Below are 21,049 nucleotides of genomic sequence, written 5' to 3'. Positions count from 1 at the left end.
AGGGATGTTCAAATCCACTGCTGGTGTGTATCAGTAGCAGACGTGTGTGCAGAAGGAAATAAGGGCTATTTATCTCCCAGATAGATATGGCACTTCAATAAAGATAGGGTTGAATTTCCCAGCAGCACCTCTGCAGTGTCTGTCCTGAGCTGGAGGCAGCTCTTTGTCATCCACGTGTTCACCTTACCCCAGTGCTCAGAGTCTGAGTGATGGCTCTTCTCATCCTTAATGCAGATGCAGGGCTGGGTGTCAATGCACCATTGAGGATGAGTTGTGGGAATCTCCAGACTGTGTTGGTCTGACATTATTGCTGTATTAGAAGGGAAAAACACGGTAAAAATCTGTGGCAGCCTTGGTGGAAGGAACAATTATCCACTGCAACATGTTTGTTATCAGTCTGGGCCTGGGATCAGTTTAATGCCATTTGGATCATTGCTGCCAGGGATGGAGGCCACAGACACAGACAGGCTGCACTGGGGCTCTGCAGCTCTGAAGACAGAGACCAGTTGTGTTGCAAGGTGGAGCTGGTTGTCAGTGCTCTTGTCCTGCAACTGGGCATCAGCATATTTGGGAGTTTCAGGGAGCCCATGAATCTTCAAGAAGGAGAGATGTAATTCATCTGCACAATCCTGTGTTTGGCTGGCTGCTCTCCTCACTGAGCTGTCCTACCAGGACCCTCTGATGGAGCACATGCCCATTCCTTACCACCAGGAGCTCCTTTTTGGCAGGTCTCTTTGCAGCCTGGCTGTCATGGCTCTCAGTCTGCTCCTTTTGAAACACCCTTACAATGGACCTGGACTTCTCTGGAAGAAATTTCCCGTATTTCTCCCCACACTCAACAGGAGTGTCAGCATCCACGGGATTTCTTACAGCTCTGAGAATGCCTTCCACCAGGAGCCTGCCTGCACCAAAGTACCCTGGCACAGTTTGAGCTGCAGTTTTGTCTGATCCTTTTAAGAGTTGGGAATGGCTGTTTTGATGTCTGATATCTGTGAACATGAAAGGCTCCTTTCCTTCTAACTGTGCACTGGGCAGGGCAATGCCTGTCTCTCCCAATCAAAAATGTAATCAAAGATCTCAACTTCTTGTAAAAAATGTATTAAGAAGAAGGAGAAGCAGATTTCTATTGGCTTCACTGCTGGTTTGCTCTGGTTTCTACTTCTGTGCTTCTCTCTCCTGCCTTTCACAAAAGAACTCCCATCTCAACTTTGCCCGTGTCTTGACATGTTTAATTGCAAAACATCAAGCTTTGAAAACAAAATAAACAAACAAAAATCATTGCATTTGATTCAAATGAAATATCAATCGTCCTTGAGTTCCCACACCGTGGATATTGGCAACATTTTGTCAGCACCAAGAGTGAGTAGAAGTACCACAGCAAGAAAGCAAAATTTCCAACTGGAAGGAAAAGAAGCTGAGCCAGGAAAACAGCTGTGCCCCATCACTCCCTGTCCCACAGCTGTGTCTAAATAAATGATCTGCTGACCTGATGTTAACGTTTCCAGTTTACAGTAAGCAGCATTTCCCTTAAACAAGATCCTGATAAAGTGAAGCAAGGGAATAGAGGGGGTGGAGAAGAAATTTGCAAAACATGCTGGAGTGAGAAAGTCGGAACATACCGTGTGTGTCTTGGGAGTGAGAACATGTCTCAGTGTGTGAATAAATATATAATGTATAGACATATGCTCTCTCTTCTCAGAAACTCTCCGAGTAGTCCCAGATTTTGCTGCTTTCAGTAGCATGGCAAAGTAAAAGGCAGGGGAAAGTTGGAGCTGGTGATTGAGGGTTGTAGGATGATGGTTTGCATGGAGCATCCTCACTTTCTGAAAAGGAGACTGGTCACAAAGAGGGTCTCAGGCATCACCTGAGACAGCGTGTGAGGAGTAGGTGGTCTGTCTGGAGAGAGACAATGCACTCAGGTTTGCTCATTTTCATCTTGCAGACAAAGGCTAATGGAGATCAGATTTCCACACAAATGCAGCTGAGGATAAAAGAGAACGGGAAGAGGAATCAGGAGTGTTAGCACAAAGTTATTTGTTAAATGGATTTTTTATTGTTTTCCGTGACGTCTGCACAGAGCTGTTGTCCTCTTTTAAATTCCTCTTCTGGCATTTGTTCTCCTTTTCACTGCCTCCACAATTCTCCCATTCAAGTCAAAAAAGCTACCTCTGAAAGACCAGTGTAACATTAGCAGAAATTACTAGCAGCAGTGATTTCAATATTCAAATGGACAATATATTTAGTAATAGACTGGGAGTTGCATAAATAGAGTATGAATGCCTGGTAATGAATCATATCAATAATTTTCACATACAGACTGTGCCTTACATTTCTCAAAGGCCTTTACAAATACCAATTGATTCTCACAGCAGGCCTGCTCAGTGGAGGAGTTGTTATTAGTTTTAGTGGAGGGTGAGGATATTGAGATGCAGAGAAATGCTGCTACTTGTGTAGTTCATGCTGGGATCCAAAGTGAGGAATAAACTTGGAAGCTCCTGACTCACAGCTCTTAATCATGGGACTACGTAGCTCTGTGTGATTTCTTTGGCTTGGCTGGAAGTGGCAGTCCTCATGGAAAGAGGTTTCTGTCAGACCCCAAAGTCTGGGGCTGATGGGATGTAGGTAAAGGCAGGAATAATTAATACACAGTGGATGACAGAACTGATCTTGATTGAGCTGTGCTTTAAGCTTACAGTCAGGATTAGCCCTCCTGCCCCACACAGGTCAGGACTGGAGGTTTTTTTGACCTATGGAAACATGTTTTTCCATGAAGAAAAACGGCAGCTAATGCAGCCAAACTCCATGAAGAGAAAGAGGCATCTTGAAGCCAGCTGCACTTTGTAACTCTCACCCACCACAGTCAAGGAGGGTAATGGCTGAAGAGTACCTGAAATACTGGAAGTCTCTTTTCTAGTGTAGCATCTGACCCAGCATTCATCACCCTGCCCATCCTTTTTTTACTGTGGCCTGTCTTAATTCTGCAGTAAATTGTTGCAGCCCTTAATGTTTCTCTCAGTGACCCCAAGATGCAAGTCAGTGATGAGAAGAAAGGCAGGTTAAACAGCACGTGCCTCAAACAAGGAAAACCTAATTTATCTTTTTGCCCTCATGTTGTACTGTACTCACCAAGGCTGACTCACTGCTCAGGACATGCTCTCAACTTGTGTAAAGCCATGACATGGTATTCCCAGCCGTATTTTCAAACACATTTTATTCTAACATTTTACTTGATGTTTTGAGTGACACTGTACACTGAGAAATTGTCTAGAAGTTGGCCACGCTGGCACTTGGCTTTTTATTTTTCTGAGAGGTTACATCATTTCCAACACATCAGCATGTTAAGAGTTCTTTAAATTGGCAGAACAACATGCACTACATTGCACTTGTCTGTATCGAATTTCTTCTGCTGTGGCATTGCCCAGTGACCCAAATTTCACAGGTCCTCCTGGTCCCTCACAGTTCTCCACACTCCTAAGCCACCCAAGTCACTTTGCCATCTCACAGGGGCTTTTGTGCTCTAAATCATCAGTCACTGGGCTGAAACTATCGATTCTTGTGATCATGTTGCCAACTCTGCTCCACGGTCCTCCACGGAGACTGGCAGGGGACTGAGGATGGAAGAATTGTCCAAGTTCCTCTGGAGCTGAAGGACAAAGAAGGAATGGACAACCCAAACTGTCATTTCAGAACTTAATTGCTGAGCCCCAACCCCAGTCTGGCCAGCTCTGCCTGCCCGTCATACAATGACCAGAGGCAGAAGGCAACAACTGGGGACCCACAACCCAGAACCAAACTTTCCACCTTGGACCTGTAGCCGTTGGAAAGAGCATTTGTATTTCTCAGGGCTGTCCCACAGAGAGAAACTTTAGCTTTCAAGCTTTAGGAACTGTTTTAGAAGCTTATTGAGCAACTTCATTTTCTTGTCTTCCAGATGAAACTTGGCCACGTCTACTCTTTTAAATCTGTTTTTCCTTCTACCTCCTTATCAACCTATTCAGCATGGAGTTTTATCTTTCCCTGACAATTTTCTATATTAATACTCTTTTTTAGTGATATTTACCTGATGTAAATGATATTTGTAGTTTCATTAACTCTTTCAGAGAAGAATCTGTACATTAGGATCAAAAAGGCTTTCTTCTACACTATGATGCTCTTCCAGCCATATTATGTTACATTCCTCTAGGCACTACCTCAGGTATTTTGTTCCATGAACTCAGTCTAGCATGTTTAGGGAATAGATTTTTTTTTTCCTTTTCCCTTCTTAAGAAAAAAGAAAGAAAAAGGAAAACATAGCAACGACAGCATGGCAACAGCAGCTGCAGCACAAAGGAAAAATAGGCAAACAGACTTCCGAAACATGTATTCACTGGTTAGCTGTTTTTACTGGTTGGTGAGTGAGTATGTGGGGGTATTATAACAAAATAAGTGAGAAAATATCTTACAAATAATTCATAAGTAACATTAGATGAGAACGCATCTTAATGACTTCATCCTCCCAGCTAACCCTCACGCTGTCTGAATCTCCACATGCACAAACTTAAAAGGTCACCTCTGATCTGTGCTATTTAAACATTGCAGATTTGTACACAGACACATATATAACATTCCATACAAAAAAATAATGTCAGTGGAGCATTAAGGTTAAATAACAGGGCACTAAGAAGTAAAGAATTGTGCCTCACTGCATAGCATATTAAGGATAAATCCATGTCATTACATTTGCCTCTGCCTTTGCACTGGAGAGAGCAGAGATTTCCCCACAGCCTGGGTGTTTTGTGGGGACTTACAGGATCTGTCCATGGCTCCTGCCTCTGCTGCTGACCTGCTTTGTGACCCTGGGCACTTCTCATTGCTTCTCTGGGGACTCCTTTCCCCATTCCCCTTTTGTCTGGAGCACACAGGAAGGAACATCCAGCCCAGAAATATCTGCATCTTTGGGCAGAGCTTGGCCACATCTGGGACTACGTAGGGACTGAAAAGTGACAAAATAATAAAGAGAAGCACCTTCATTCACCAGCCTGATCTAGTGGGCAGCATCCCACTTGAGTTGGAAGTAGATGATCTTCAAGGTGCCTTCCAGCCCAAACTATTCTGTGTTTCTATGAAATCTTCTGCGTCTCCCCAAGAGGCCCCAGTCTCACTGCAGACCAGTAAACTGTGGGAAGTATTTCACTAAATTCAAATAAAATCATTGAAAGCTTGAGAGAAAGAGCCTCTAAAGTGTTGAACTCCTTTACAGTTACAGCCTGATCTGTTGTGCTGTGTGAGCCCTTTTTTTCTGTTCAGTTATGATCCATGGGAGACTGAAAGTAAACACAGTCTCTTAAGTCTCCTCCACAATCCCGATGCTTTTACTGGCACGGAGATGAGGCCAGCTCGGCCCTCTGCACCCAAAACTAGATTCATTTGTCTTTAGAAACAACACAAATCTGTTTTCCTGGTTAAATAAAGTCATTTGCAGGGTTCTGTTGTGGGAAGGATGTGTCAGCTTGCCCTGAAAGGAGCAGTCATGGGGATGAATGGGTTGGTTGTTGGGCTGGAGCAGCCCTGTGCACACTGAAGGGCCCTTCCCGAGGCAGGCTGAGCCCTGGCTGGGATTGTGCCCAGGGGATGCTGCAGGTGCCTGGGCATCTCTGCCAGCTTTATTGTGGGCATTCCCTCCCCACACCGTGCCACTGAGTTTGGGATTGATTATTGCAAGATTTAATCCCACATCTCACACGTTCCCTTCAGCCCCGTGTCGAGCACCAAGTCCTTTGTGTGGCTCTGTGTCGCCCTACTGGCGTAGGAAGCCCATTTCTTCTTGTCTGTCAGTCTCAGGCCATGCTGGTGCTTCCCTGCCCTTCAGAGGTGCGACAAGCAGTGACTACATAATGTTTGTCAATTCTCCTCACTGCTGTAGAGTTACTTGGTTTAGAAATTTTGATGTGTAACTGGTAGGAGAAAAAGGTTGGTGATGTTCTCCAGAGGACATCAGGAATGAGGAAGCAGCAGCTAAAGTGGTTTGGTTTCCTCTGAGGTTTTTTTTCAAATGTAGTTGAAAACAAGCAAGTGAAATGAGATGCTCAGAAGCACTGTGTTTGTGAGGTTCTTTCTGGTTTTAAATTACTTCGTTTAAACATCTTTGTCCGTGAAACCTCTGAGGGAGCTCATCCGCTCATTTTCTCATCTGCGTCTTCTGCTTTCTGTCTGGTTCTTGCACAAGAAAGAATGTTAAGTATTTCATGTACATCTATATATACAGAAATTAATGAAATTGAGTTGTAAAATAGTCTGGTTGAGCAGGACAAGGTCAGTGATCTCAAATAATCCCAACACCTTAGCCAGGACCTGCTCTGTATTATGGTTCAGTGGTTGCTGAGGTCTTTTCCTGTGGCCTTCTGTAACATCTGAATATATATTAGTGCTTTTGTACAATGTGTTTAGAGCACAGCCTAGATCCGAGGCATTTGAAGAAATACTTCTTGACTCTTTTGCTGTTACGTTTGTATTTTTTGCTTGTGAAAACAATTCTCAAGAGCATTGTTAGGTGGGTCACAGCAGGAACACCTCTGGGCTCGCTGGGGAATGTGTGAAAGCAGGTTTGGAGGGCTTTTATTTTCACACCATGCTTCAGCTCTGTAGTGATGTTTTCTGGAGTACAAGCCTGAAGTCCCTCCCCTTGCAGGTCTCACTCATTGAAATGTACAAAGAGGTTTTTTTAATTTCAGGGTTTTCTGAGCCTTTATGTTGTGTCACTCTTGGCCAGTGACAGGTCTGATCAGCATGGCAAGTAGCACAAAGTGGGAACTGCTGTATATTTTAGCAGCTGATGGCACTAGACAGGTAGGATTAGTGCTGGACATTTGGCAGAGAGGAAAGGTAATGGCACAGCATGGGAAAAAATGAGGGAGGAACAGATCTTTTAGGCAATTCTGTATTGGCAATTGACCTACAACTCCAAACAAGCCTGACATACGCTACCAGAATTTTTACCATACCCTCTGGGCTGTGTGCTGGGTAATTCCCTTGTCCTTCAGCAAGTGAGAAAAATGCTGCTGAGTGTAGACATCTGGGAGAGAAGCATTTGGCGTCCCCTGAAAGTCATCTTAATTCAGGACAATATTTTAACCTTGCAGGTGAGGGGAAAGAAAAAAAATGTGTTTCTTTTTCTTGCAGGCAGAACCAGCCCCTGCACACACACCTGGCTCTAAAACCCCAACTAGTATGTGCTCCTTTCAGCCAGGCCCACAGCATCCTGTGAGATGAGAGGATCTCACAGTGGCTTTGTTGCTGCAGCATTGTAACCACAAACAGCCCAATTACTTAAGATGGGCCTCAGCCAGTTCATTCATATTTGATTAAGGACTTTTTGAAAGATAGGCATATAGAGCTAAGAGCTGGCTCCAGCCTGAGTTATTTACACCAGGATGGGGATGATAAAATCTTTTATTAGTGTCAGTGCTTAAATATTTTGGCTCTCTATTCCAATATTGTGGCAAGAAGGAGCCATATGTGTTCCTAGAAAGAGAGCCTGGTGCAGCCGTTAATCAGGAGAGGATCTATTAATGTATTAACATTCAGAATAATGAGCAAAACCAGCATGCACTGCAGAGACTAACACATATCTTTAGTCTGCAGTTTTGAAGTGTTTGGAAAATGTGTTCCTCCATCTTTCTAAGACTGGTGTTCTGCCAAGAGAAGTTCTTTTCTGTTGTTAATTTTAGAAAGGTTAAATCTATTTACAAAAGCAAACATAGCATGGAGTGCTGAAAACCAGGAGGATGTGGGCACTAACAGGCTCCCAGGCTTTAGAGTTCACAGCAGGAGCTGACTTGGCAGGGAAACTTGTAGGCTTGTCCTTCCCTTCCCTTAATGCTATGCTGGGTAGGGGACAAAGGTATGAAGTCCAAGCTCCATACCAGCTCCCCACCACCACCTTTCTCCAGAAAGCACTGGACAACGTGTGTGTGTCTCTGCAGATCACTACTGGGCTTTAGGGAAGCTTGCCGAAAGACTTGGCACAGGAAAAGGGCAAATTTTAAAGAGCTCTGGAGTGGGAGAGATTGCTGGTTGAGCAGCTTGCATGCCTCGAGGTCACTGCTAATGAGCAGTATCTTGCCTAAAGAAGTGAGCATTTCATTTTAGTGCTGCTATGAAAAGCAGCCGTGCTGTCTCCCCTTTGCATCCCACACTACTGCCCACTTTGCTGTGGCATCTGGAGCAGGCTGCACCAGGAAGGGAAGGAAGCCCTCTGAAAGAATGTGGAAGGATGCTGAAGTGGTAGCAGAGCTCAGATGAGAGAAGCTGGAGCATGACAGCTGTTACCGGATCATGCAAAAAGCCTGCCAGCAAAAATGCATCAGTTTGTGTGATATCCGGGTGTCTTGTCTTCTGTTTTCATAATTGCATACATGGTGTCTGCATAAATCTCTTCCCCCCCCTGCACTTGCAGCAAAAGGAGCTGACTGGTGGATGGCAGCACATCAGTGCAGGAACACCAGCAGGAAGAGACAACCAGTCAGATGTGTGTCAGATGGGGAGGCCCGGGGCCCCAGGCAGATTCCTTGGAGGCTGCTGGAACATGGTGCACTCGCTAAACACAAAACCTCTCCTTTTCCCTTCGGGGAGAGCAGCATGTTCATCCAGACATGAGAACCAGCAGTGCTGTCTTGCCACGTTCTTCAGGAGGTTAGTGCCAAATGACAGCACAGGCAGCAACAGCAGGAGCTTTCAGGAAATGCGTCGTAGCCCTCAAGGGATACAGTAGAATTTCTCCTGCTGTTTCAGTGAATACTGAAATCTTCCTATTTATTCAGTCCTTACCTGTCTCTTGAGCTGTGGGCTTTCTTCTTGCGGTCATATCAGACCTGCTTAAGGAGAGAGGAGTCCTGTGTGTCTTTGTTTCACATTGGGTTTTACCATTAAAAGCCCATTTCAAGAAAGCTGGATATACCCAACCTGCACAAGCCAGTTGACTGGCTATTTCCCTACTATCTTGTTCTTCAAGGTTTCCTTCCTGTGGACTACAAGTCTGGTTGGGAAACTCCACAAACAGAATTACTGGTATCGATCAGCTCCATGATAAAAATAATAACATCTCCTTCTCAGGATAAGCTTCCACTTGTGGCTATAGATGCAGTCTGAGAAATGCGCTTCCCCACAGCCGGGCTGTGAGCTGCTAAGGGTTAAAACTCATTCTTGAGGACACAAGGAAAGAATTTTGCATGTTCAGAATCAGCTCCCTTCTTTGACTCGCTGGGTACTGACAACTCAGGCTTACTTTGGTCCTGCTGACAGTCGTGCTGATGACAGCGATTTCAGACGAAGAAAAACGAAGAAAATGTGAGCCAGCAAAAAAGCTGCAAAAGCACCTTCCTCAACTCACGCTAACGTCGTGACATTTGGTTATTGATGTTGCAATGGCAACTAATGGTATTCCCAGAGCCAACACTTAAATTCCACTTTGGTAGGTCCTAACTGTAAGCAAGTCACACGGTGCCAGAGGAAGGGGTAATCATTGACCAGTTCTTCTTGCTCTTAGATGGGTGGTGGCTTTGGTCTGCTCAGCGCTGGCGCTGGCTCTGTGCAAAGGTGACTAATAAGTGTCACCAATTTCCTTGATGTAAGGCTCGAACCTGCATTTTAGCCCAGGGTGCCAGACTATGACAAACAAGAGCTAGAAGAGGGTAATGAATAAACATGGTGAGAATTTCAGCTGTAATCTGCCATCAGGTCCATCTGTTACTCCTTCCCCCACAAGCCTTGCAAACTCAATGAGCCGGGAACGGGCATGCTCCATATACTGTCCCATCCCTCAGCCACAGAGCTAAGGTTCTAATTGTCTGCTTGTCATTAAGTTTATCACTTACAGTCCCTTGAGCCATTACTGGTCACAGGATCTTGTTCAGTTCTTTAGCCTTCCATCCACCGTGCTCATGGCAAGACTTCCAGAAGGATACCAAAAAGATGATGAGGATAAATACGTTAATCACATAATGGCATCTGCAGCATGGCAGAGTAGCAGTTACTCCAGATGTGCCTCCCAGGCATGTGTCCTCTGCTCATTTAACCATTCCCAGACCCAGGCACTCTCTCTCCATATCATGCAAGGTGAGATGCCCAGCTTCCAAACTCAGGGATTCATTTCCAGTTGGCAGGTGGTGAGTCCTGAAATCTGTATGACCTATTTTCACTCTGTGTCATGTGCAGGCACTTCCGAGGGGAGTCTTGGATTTTCCTGCTGATTTGCTCTAATCCAGAGACAGGAGAGCAGAGGCTTCTGAGCAGGACCAAGATGCAGGGGCAGTCAAGCAGCAGAATGGTGTGTGTCTGGTGTGACTCAGTGAGGGATGAAAGCTCCAGCAAACTCTGCCTCTTGGGGAGCAGTGGTTTGCTTTGGGGATAGGGTGCCTATATCCCAGGCACAAAAGTTGCTGTCAAAATTCTCCGTGGTTCCAGACATCTGTCACTGATGCAGGGTTTGGCAAACTTTGCTGCTTTGTGTTCTTTTACAGACCTCATGCCCCCAGCTGCAGTTCACAAGTGGAGTATCTCCCTGCCTTGGGAACAGGCAGTCTTAATTACAGCCCACACAGATGATTTTTTTTTGCATTTCTCCCATAGGTGCTTCCTTCTTATGTTCCAGAAACTCTATGTTCTTGGTTTACTGCTCCTCTGTTCCTTCCAGCTCGGAGAGCTTCCAGCAAGGGAAATGGAGAGGAATGTGCTAAGCAGCTTGGCTGGTTAATGAGCTCCCTGTCTAATTGAGGGATTCTTGTGTGCTGGGTTCACTTGCCAGTCCCTGGTATCTCCCTCAAGTTCTCTGCCTTCTTCTGGCTCCCCTTGGGGAGCGGTTTGGAACCTGGTTTGAGTTGCAGCTAGTTTTTACTTTGTCCCAAGCGGTGTACACCAGGGTCAGGTGCAGACCAGAAACAGCCTCTGGATGGCAGGGCTGGAGAGCTACGTGAGCCTGAGATTTGGCTGGAAAAACAGAACTTAAAAAACACCCAGTCCCTCGCATTCCCAGTGACAACTGCAGAGTCACTGCAGGGGAAGTAACGGGAGATTTTTCTCTCCCTAATTTATGTCTCTCCTGCATATGGCTTCTACGGAGTCGCTGATGTTACAGACAGATGGGTTGGCATTTTACTAGACAGAACACATGGGCTAGATATTGTTAATGCTTGTTAGCTACTCACTCTGCAGCTTGACCAGTCCAACACAGTCACCTCACAGATGGCCGGAGCGGTCCAGCCCTGCCGCGCGTGGTGTGACAGCAGTTGGGATAACACACATTTGGCTGCTCTTTCCAAAGGGATTTGTTGTAGGTCAGAAATAGCCATGGCTGTGGGATCAGCACAGCTTCCCTGTGTATCGAGGAGAGACTGATTTGTACAGATCCTGAGATTTTTTGGAGGTATTGGCTTTAAAGGCTTAATGCCGTAGTTTGGGTTTTTATATGGATAGGGGTTGGAAAAATTCTGTGAGCTCTGTGCCTTGTTTCCATCTCTACACCTTAATGCTTGATGTCTATAAGCATATTTGGCTGGTGGACGCTATTTAGCAGATCTGAAGTCTGTTAAAAACTTAAACTTTATGAGCTCAAGCTCCAACTACGGCCGGCTGCCAGTATTAGAGTGACATCCCATGTGATTTTCCATTCTCTGTGATGTGAGTAGTCTGCTGTGATTTACTCTCACCAGCCATGTGTTCAGTGGAACCATTTTTAGGCATTGCCTCAGCAAATCTCCACAGGGTGAGTCTCCTTGGTGGCTGGTGTGGACATCCCATCAGAATATCAGGATGCAAAAGTAGATGCTGTGGGTGAATCATTTACGTTGCCATCTTCCCTCTTTGACAATGTTCAATTTGCAGCATAATGACGGGAGCCTGAATGAATCCTACAGATGAGACAGGGAATTTTAGTTTCAGCACTTGTTCTCTAAAAACTCTCAAAGCACTTTTGGAAAATGCATGGGTATTAATCCACACTGAGCAGTAGTTCTTCAATCCTATGATTTAAATTGGATATATTTGTCTCTGTCTGTCCTGAACTGTTCAGTAACATTAATGCACCCTGATAATAGCTGTCACATTTTACCCCAGGGGTTGTTCCTCAGTGATAGGTGAAATCACAGCAGTTCAAAGACCTGTCTTCCAGGATGAAAAGCTCTATAGGAATATTCAGATATAAAATAGTAATAGTATGAATCAAAAAATACGCTTCCCTTATTTTAAAGCCTTTGATCTTATTTTTATGGCATCGCATTTGACAGTCTAAAGGGCATTAACCTGTAGGAGAAACCTTTTGAAAGAAGGTGCTGACTCGCCCTCTGCTGCACAGAGCACTGTCCCCCAGGATTAACACCAGCAGGTTTCCCCCGTGGAGAGGGGTGCAGCCCTTCAGCACATGTCCCTGCTCTTTTTTATGTTTCATTTCTGACGTGAGGTGCAGGAGAGCTTTGCTTAGATCAAAACAGGGAGCTGTGGGGAGAGGCTGGTGCAGCACACCCCGCTCCACGTTCCTTTGCTGCAGAGCTGGAGCAGCATCCAGGACCCCACCGCTGCTGCCAGTCGTGTACACAGTGCCTGGGTCGTGTTTCTGATTAAGATGGAAGTATATGAGCTGACCTCTTGTTCCGAAGACATTCTAGGGTTGTGGTTCATCTCAGTGTTGAATAATAAGAAAGAGAAAGGAAATGTTTGCTATAAATCTCAGTGCACACAGGGCTGTTTCTCACTTTCTTCATCCCAGCATTCAATTTTCTTCTTGGCATGGCCAGGCATTTGCTTTTCTTTGCTCAGCAGCTAAAAGCAGCTTTTTCATTACATTTCCTGGAAGGCTCTTTACAGGCATCCATCCCTGTCTGCCTCATAAATTCACTGTATATACCAAGCTGGTGACACAGAGGTCAGAGGTCTTGGCAAGAAACAATTATTATAAAGAAGTGCTCTTCTTCTTTGGGTTACAATGAGGATATTAAAAGTGGGGGGGAGAAATTTTGCTGCAGACAAGGAATGGTCACTTGTGAAAGGCAGGTGACCTGATTGATCAAGTGCTGCACATCCTGTGGGAGCCACCATGGGCAGGCATCCTGTCAGGCCAGCTGGAACCTGCCAGTTACCATGGAAAAAAGAAGGAAACCAGTAAACAGTTTGCTAAATAACCTCATAAATATTTCCAGCCATAAGCACATCTTGTGGTTCAATTTTGTGGGGTTTTTTTTTTTCTTTCCTTAATATTTCCCTAATTTTAAATGAACGGCCTGTAATTAAAGTGATTTAGAGGCTACCTGGGGACCTGGTATTTGAGCAGTGCATGATGCTTAGGAGAGATTGATTGGTGAGGCATAACTCAATTGGGGTATTTTGATAATGATATCATCACCCGAGAGAGCCAAGTTTGAGCAATTAAATCTCAAAACCTCGTGTTTGGGTTATAACTTCAGCAGGCAGCTTCTGCATGTGCACACACACAAACACACACACACACATACACACACATATTTTCCTTGGGTTTTTTTCTGGGCACTCCAGTTTTTTGGCTGCTCTGCGTCTATCTGTCTGTCTAGGGTGATCTGAAGTGGTGATTTATGAGCTGTGCAGACCCAGAGAGAGGGTGCCAGCTCACTCAGCATCACTGCTTCCCCCCTCAACATCTGCACGTGGACAAGGCGGCCTTTGACATTTAGAAAAATCTTGGCATCTGAAGCAAGAGGCAGAAACAAAAGGATTTTCTCATTTAAAGGTCAGAGCCAGCAGCTTCTTAAAGGAAATTTTCAAATAGGTTTGTTGGAACTGTGGCAGGGTTTGTGTGTGTTAGTGGGTGCTGAGGGAGGCCGTGGGTGCCATGGGGAAGGTGTCAAGGAGTTGAGGGGGTTTCAAATCCATCAGTGTGCCCAAGGCTCTGAGGCACACACGGCCACAGAGCTGTGGAGTTTTTGGGAGGTGATCAGGTGGAACAGCTAGCCCTGAGGACTTCTGCTGACACATGAAGGCTTTGGGAAGAGGGAGTGAGTGCCCCACGTGAAGAGGAGGCTTGAGGGATTCATGAGATGAAGGCAAATTGCCAAAGGGCAAATCGATGGTGGGGAGATGTGCACAACCCACATTGGTGTGGACAGCACTGCACTCTTCAGGGTAGGGTGGGGAACACCACAAGGAGAAGGGAAAGGGGCAGTGAGAACTCAGGCACAGAGGCCACAGCATGGCCCACAGTGCTGGAGCAGCCTGTGGACGTGCACAGAGCAGGGAGAAGCAGTGGAGTGTTGGATGTGAAGCCGTGGTGCCCCTTCTCTCAGCGCCCATGGGAGCTGTGTGTGCTCAGTGTCCGTGGGGACACAGCACAGACAGTGATTTATGGAAGGAGCAGAGCCGATGAGATGGGGCCTTCGAGATACATTCACTGGGTAAATGTTACCAGGCAATGACTCACTCACTCCTTTTGACCCCTAATACATCTCAGCACTGGAAAGCACCATCTACCATAGAGCGTGGCCAAGTGGCATCTGCAAAGAAAGGTTTGTCACCACGCCAAGGGATGGCTCTGACAGCCCTGCCAAAGCCCTGGACTTCATCCTTCTGCACACTCTGGAGGTGTTTGATCCTTCTTTGTTCCCAAGCTGAGACACAGCTGTCTTGCCTGCTGTGCCTGGCACAAAGCTCCACCATCCCTGTTGTCAGCTTGCCAAAACCCATTCAGGAACTCCACCTGCAACACTGGAGGTGTGTGTTTGAAGTTGCAGGAACACATGTCCTGTGTGGATTGCATCCCCAAAGGCAGTTGTGCTTTCTCAGTGTGGAAATCAGAGGTAGAAAACCCTCACTTTGTTTTGAAATCTCATGTTGTATAGAATGCTGAAGCCCTCCCTTCCCTGTTTCTGCATTTCTACTTTCTCATGATGCCAAGTCCCCATGTCAGCTCTCTCCCTGGGGTGTGCAGCCACCCACTTTTCAGTACTATTCCAGGGTCTGAAGGTCTACATGACCTTGGGTCTTACACTCAACCCGTATTTTTCAGGAAGCATCCTTTGTGATTAAAGTCATGCTGCATGCTGGTTTATAGTCAATGGCACTTTTGGAGCCATTGTTTTTAGCTACCAAAATATGCCAGAGAGAAGAGGAAATGGGTGTACAAGAAACTAAAACCTGAATGTGTCTACGGGAGAGTGCACTTCTGAACCATGTGGTAGCTCGTGAGTGACTAAAGGAGACACTGTCACGGCTTTTCACATAGGTTGCCCTCAGCTGCTGGAAGAAGCAGAGAAGGAAATGCTGGGTCTTGGCTTTCAGGGAAGGCTTGTGTGCAACAGCAGCATGGGTGCAAAGAGCCATCTCAGCAGGGTCAGTGCAGCCAGAAGTCCTGTACATGTTATATTGAAGTGGCAGTAGTTAAGAGAGACTGTTACAGTCCATATGTTGCAGTTTTGTGAGCCCAGTTCATCCAGCTGCAGGTCCACCCCCAGCAGGGATATCTGGGAACATCTATTGCTCCTCCACATCATCTGCATTGTCTGCTCCTTACTGAGATGGAGAGAAGAACCCACTTTTCTACCATGTTGATGGTTATGGGAGAGATTTTTGCATGTATATCTGAACTACAAAGCCTTGAATCATTTACCGGTTTCCAGGGTTAAGAGGAAGATTTATGATGTTTCCTCCTGGCACGTGGCTGCTGATCGCAATTCCCCTAAAGAAACAGTTGTGCTAACAGCTCCTTTCTCGGAGCAGCCACTCCAAATTCATGTGGTTCTGTGCCAAATAGACCAGTGATGTTGTGGTTTACAATATAGAGGGGTCTGCCCCCGATCTGGTTGCTGTGGGGTAGCACAGCCTGCGAGGAGACAAACAGGCTGTCACCCTTCAAACCTACAACCAGAGTGACATCCCACCCACCCCAGCAGAGCTGGGTGTGCAGTAACACTGGGCAAAGAGTGATTTCCTTTGCTTTTCTAGAAAAGGTCCCCATAGTCCCTAAATCAGACTAAACTGGCAACAGAGCTTAGCGAAAGCTGAAATCTTTCCCTTTGCAAGTATTTGAGATCTGAATAAAACATAACAGAGACCTGAATCTCGGTAGTTTAGTGAGCCAGACAGACTTTTCCCATGAATTAGAAGAAACCAATATGGGGCTATGTACAGAGTACCTGAGAGATGGTATTCTCATAGTGATTAGCTGCTGCTCTGTGCTCAGGGAAACGGAGGTTTAGGAGGGAATATTTACATTTCTAGTAAGCACTGCACTTGTGTGGCCCAGCACAGTGGGGAAAGGGAGGGTGAAGTGTGATGGTGGTCCCCAAAGTGTCGTCTTGCATTGACTCTGGGGTGGATGGGGGTACTCACAGATCCAGCTTTTTCTTTGATCCTGTGTATTCAGTTTGACTCTAAATGTTGATTTTTTTATTTTTTCTTTCTTTTTTCTTTCTTTTTTCTTTCTTTTTTTACCCTTCTCTTTAAGAGCAGCAACACACTATAGCAGTGATGTCAGTAGTGTTGGGCACAGAGCAGTTGGGGCTGGGTTTGAACGTGCTCTGATCTCTCTCATCTCATCCCCACTCATGGACTGTCCCCATGGATAAGTGACACTTGATTATGCTCCTCTTAGCTTTGCATTTTATTCGTGGATGGGCTGGGGTGGCTTTTGGCTTCATCTAAACTTAGAATTTTAGGGAATGTATCAGCAGAGTGAGTGGTGATTGTGTTACATGGAGTGTGCTGTGAAAAGCTGACCTGTGCTGGCACCTGCAAGCTCTTGTCAGCAGGAGTTGTGTCCAGGAGTTTGCCTTTGAGGGTTAAGACTTCTTATTTAAAAAAAAAAAAAAAAAAAAAAATTAAAAGTGGGTGGAGGGAATCCTTGCTATGAACAGCGAAGAGGAGGACTCGAGTGCCCTTGCAGCTTTGAACTGCTGGAAATTTCTTATTTTAATATTTCTTTTTTTCAGAAATACATTTTTAGAGCTGGAACCACATTCATGCTCTGCATTGATCCAGAATGGTGTGGAACACCAGACCCTGCAGCGTTCACTCAGCAGAGCATCCCCCCATGTCCTCCCCCTCAGTTCCTGCACACCCCTGTGCATCCCCCTGCCTTGCTCTGATCCCTTGCTCTCTCCTGTTCCTGCCTTGGGCACTCCCTCTCAGCCAGCAAGGGCACCAGGCAGGGTGCAGGCTGGCTTTTGAAAAGAAATCCTGTGAACTAATGGGAACATATTGCTATTATTTCATATAATCACTTTATTTGTAAAGCACAGGCTGCAGAGGTACTCCCGCTGTTGAACCCAAAGCAGCAAATCTATCTATATATACCAGTCTATACTACATTATGAACAGATGGGTGAAGAAAAAAAGCAATAAAAACAAATAATAAGAAAAGTAACAATGATAGCAATTTTAAAACACTCCTAGGGAAAAAAAAAAAAAAAGTTTCTCCATTTTTTTAAGGCAGTGTGAGATTGAATGAGCTGCACTGCAAGTGCATCCATCCTCTAAGTTCACATGTAAACATCTCCCGGCAGAGGAAGAATTGCTTTTTTTCCAAGTGGCTGCCTTCTTGCCTTGTGCCTGTTACAGAAGCAATCATAAGAAACCTGGGTGAGATGTCTGGGGTTTGGAAGCATTTGGGGGTTTTCTTTGATTTTTTGGAGTTCCCGGGGAGACAGAGGCCATGGGGGTGAGAGGGAGGGTGGTGCCTCCCTTGACAGCTGAGGAAACTCAATGGGAAATAGCAATCTTCTCAGAAGCACGTATTTGTCCACATAACTTTCTCTGAACATTATTCTTCTGCCTCTGCTGCTGGAGGAAATTTTGTTTATGAAGAATAGTAGAGAGAAACTATCATTAATCTCATAAAAAAAGAGAAGATATTCAAATGTAGCCTTCACCCACGACACCAGTGAGCTCAAAGTAAAGGAAATTTAAAACATTTATGTTGCTCTGTTTCTGAGGTCATAAAACACAAGCAAATGGTCTGGCACTGGATGCTAAATTTCTTAAGGAATTTACTTTAATTAATTAAACTAGTAAACCAATTAATGGATTTGCTTGTAAATTCTTAGAAAATTAATTCTGTGCCCAAAGAGTGTTTTAAATCTGCGAGGGAGGCTGTGTATTTCATACGGAGCTTGAATTCCCATTTCAGATGAATCCAACTCGGCACTGAGAGAGTTGGAGACACAAGTGATGCATTCATAATACTCGGACCTTCCTCCAAAACTGGCACTTCTCATCAGCTGAATCCAGGGGGGATTTGGAAAATAGAACCTGTGCTGCTGCCACAGCACCCAGCTGCTGTGCTTGCTGCTCTGCTCTGACACCTTAGGCTTTATGTGGGCTGGGAATTGACATCATTCCTGGTGCCTCCAACTGGCTCCTTCATCTGCTTCCCTCTTTGATCTGGTCCAGGGCTACCTCAGGTGCTCAGGAGGCATCAGGTAGCTCCGGTAAGCAGCAGATCAAAGCATGGGATCTGCTGGAAAACAACCCAGCCAAAACAAAGATCTGAGCAAAAGCTAATTCACTTTCCCACGTGGAAACCTTTTGATTGTTTTGATTCCCTGCCTGGCTTGGGGATGACGGGGGCATCCTCTGTACCTTGCACTCCTCACAATCCAAAGTGACCCAGACATGGAATGTATATAATCAAATGTGTCCAGGCTCCTGAGAACATGAAATTGGAAGGAAGCATGTTCCATGGGGCTCTCAGCAGGTAAAACCATATTTTCCCCTCACATGGTAATCCTCCACTTTGGATCTTGGCATCCTTTGATTGAGGAGAGGGCTGCCAGCCGTGCCTGACGCCACCCGTACTGTCCCACCTCGGCTCCAACAGGAAGCAGAGCTGCAAAGCAATTAGAAATGGGAGTATTTTGAAGAGGAAAATGGCAGGGGAAAAAAAATTAGCATTTGCACTGTGATGTTTTTGCTGTTTATTAATAAACAAGCCACTTTTGTGCCTCCGGGGGCAGGAGAGGCTTCAAGCATTCCTTATTTCTCTTGCATTTAGCTTTTTTCTTTTTTTTTTTTTTTTTGCTTGTTTTATATGTTACAGGAGATTTGTAATGTCTTCCCACATGTTGAGTTTCCTTATTTTCTTGAGAGCATCTGTGGAATAATTCCTCTGGAGGTTTTGGCTGTGTGTGTGCTGCCAGGCTGATTTAAACACTTTAGGGATGCAGGGTGGATAAGTACTCATTGGGAAGGAGTTATGTTAATTAGGAACAGGTCTGCTCCCTCCTACAGAAGTGGTGTGACTTCAGGAATAAGTGTTTTGATGGCGAGAAAACCCCTGTGCAGAGCTCCTGCCACCCTGGATGGTGTTGGTGACAGTGACCCTGATGTGGCCACCCCTGTTCTGTGCTGGCAGCTCAGGCTCTTTCCAGGATGGTCAAACCCCTCATCTCCCCAACACCACAATTGTCAGCAGGGAAGCTCACAGGGCTCCTGCATGGGGACATGGGAACACAGGAGTCAGGAATGCCATGTGCCAAACAGATGGCACGTCCTTGGTGACAGGCAGATCTGTGCCAAAGGAGGCTTCAGGGTGACACTGCTGCTGTGTCACAGGAGGTAGATTGAAACCCTCTGGTATTAATGGGCTTTTTCTTCTTCCCCATTAGGCCTCCAGCTCCTCCGGTGGGAAAATGCAGCTTCTGGAAACGGAGTTCTCACGCACCATCCGGGAGCTCATCGAGCTCCACCTGCTGCGCCAGGACAGCATCCCAGCCTTCCTCAGCGCCCTCACCCTCGACCTCTTCAGCCGCCAGACCATTGCTTAGTGTCCCACTGCCAGCTGCCAGCCAGGGTTTGCCCCCTCTGGGTAGGACACTTGAGGTAGCGAGGAAAAATTCTCGTGTCCACCGCCCTTCATTTGTGGTATTGGGTTGCTTCTGATTTGCAGGGAACTCTTTCTTCCCCTTTCTTTCATGCTGAGTCACAAATCCCACCAATTCCTCTGAAAAGCATTATTTTCCTCCTGTGGGAGGGCAAGTCTAGCTCCATCCCAGGGCTCTCCCGTGCTAAGGATCCAATCTCTGCCTTTGAACTGGGCCACGTGTTCATCACTACCCAGATTCTCAGGATCTGTCTGGGAATACAGTGGGAATTGCTGGTTTGAGGAGCCCCAGCATCACTATTCACAGCTTTTCCCAAAAAGATTCCCTAAATCTGGGCCCTAACAAAGAGAGAAGCCTGCATGAGGCTGGTGCTTCCTGCTGCATGGTTGTCCTCTTCTAATGGGAGCCAAGGGCTTGGTCCCTGAGGACAGAGACCCAAGCAAAGTCTCTTGCTCTTGCAAACATCCCATCACTCAGCAAGGCTGAAATTATTTTTAAGGTATCAGTGACCTGAGTCTGCCATCATTCAGCAGACAAGCACAACCATAAATGGCCATTTGAAGCCCCTGTACCTGTGTTGACATCTCTGTGGCTCAGTCACTGCCATGCTTTTGTTCCTCACCCAGACTTCAGGGCTCTTGGTTATCTCAGGACTGTAGAAAGTGAAAAGGAGCATTTTGGGCTGTGTTCAATGCTGGTGTTATAGCATTTTGTGTTATAATGGATGTAGCTCTTCTGTCATAACAATAAAGTGTCACTTTGCAAACTGGGTGTGTGACTCTTACTTGGGATGCCCTCTGTGCCTTGCTGTGCTCTCCCACATGTAGAGGATGAGCACATCAGTGGTCTGATGTGCTTTGCAAAGGGAGGACATCATTATCTCCGTTTTTCCAGGCAAGTCGCATTCATAGAGTTAAAAAATCATCAATGGTTTGGGTTGGAAGGGACCTCAGAGATCATCTTCTCCCAACCCACACTGCCTTGAACCAAATCAGTTTGCTCTAAATTTCTGTGTATATTGATTTCCCCCTGGTTTCAGCAGGAACACACTCCCTAGGCTTGGAGAAAAGGTAGCAGTGAGCAGGCTTAAAAGTTAGCTGAGATACTTGCAGTGACTGCAGGGTTGGCCAGGCTTGCTGGAGTCACTTGAAGACCTGTTGATGCATCTACAGGCATGGAAAACATCTGCTGTTGACCCCCACCTGCTGCTGATCAGAGTTGGAGGGACAAGCATGAGA

General features: G+C 45.9%; 1 protein-coding gene across 3 annotated transcripts in view; it reads left to right on the top strand.

Moving 5' to 3' along the window:
- The window catches only part of MAD1L1 (mitotic arrest deficient 1 like 1), a 347,279-nt gene extending 326,712 nt beyond the window's left edge, over positions 1-20,567 (top strand). For all 3 annotated transcript variants that reach the window (XM_066198140.1, XM_066198141.1, XM_066198142.1), the window contains one exon: positions 19,596-20,567. In XM_066198140.1, the coding sequence (XP_066054237.1) occupies positions 19,596-19,754 (159 nt within the window). In that variant the 3' untranslated portion in view covers positions 19,755-20,567. The remainder of the gene's footprint in view (positions 1-19,595) is intronic.
- The last annotated feature ends 482 nt before the right edge of the window (positions 20,568-21,049 follow it).

The sequence above is a fragment of the Chamaea fasciata genome, unplaced genomic scaffold, assembly GCF_029207755.1.
Source record: "Chamaea fasciata isolate MVZ Bird 193981 ecotype frontalis unplaced genomic scaffold, bChaFas1.0.hap1 SCAF_16, whole genome shotgun sequence".
Taxonomy (NCBI): Eukaryota; Metazoa; Chordata; class Aves; order Passeriformes; family Sylviidae; genus Chamaea; species Chamaea fasciata.
Note: the sequence above shows the minus strand (reverse complement) of the source record. Positions and strands in the feature narration are given on the sequence as shown.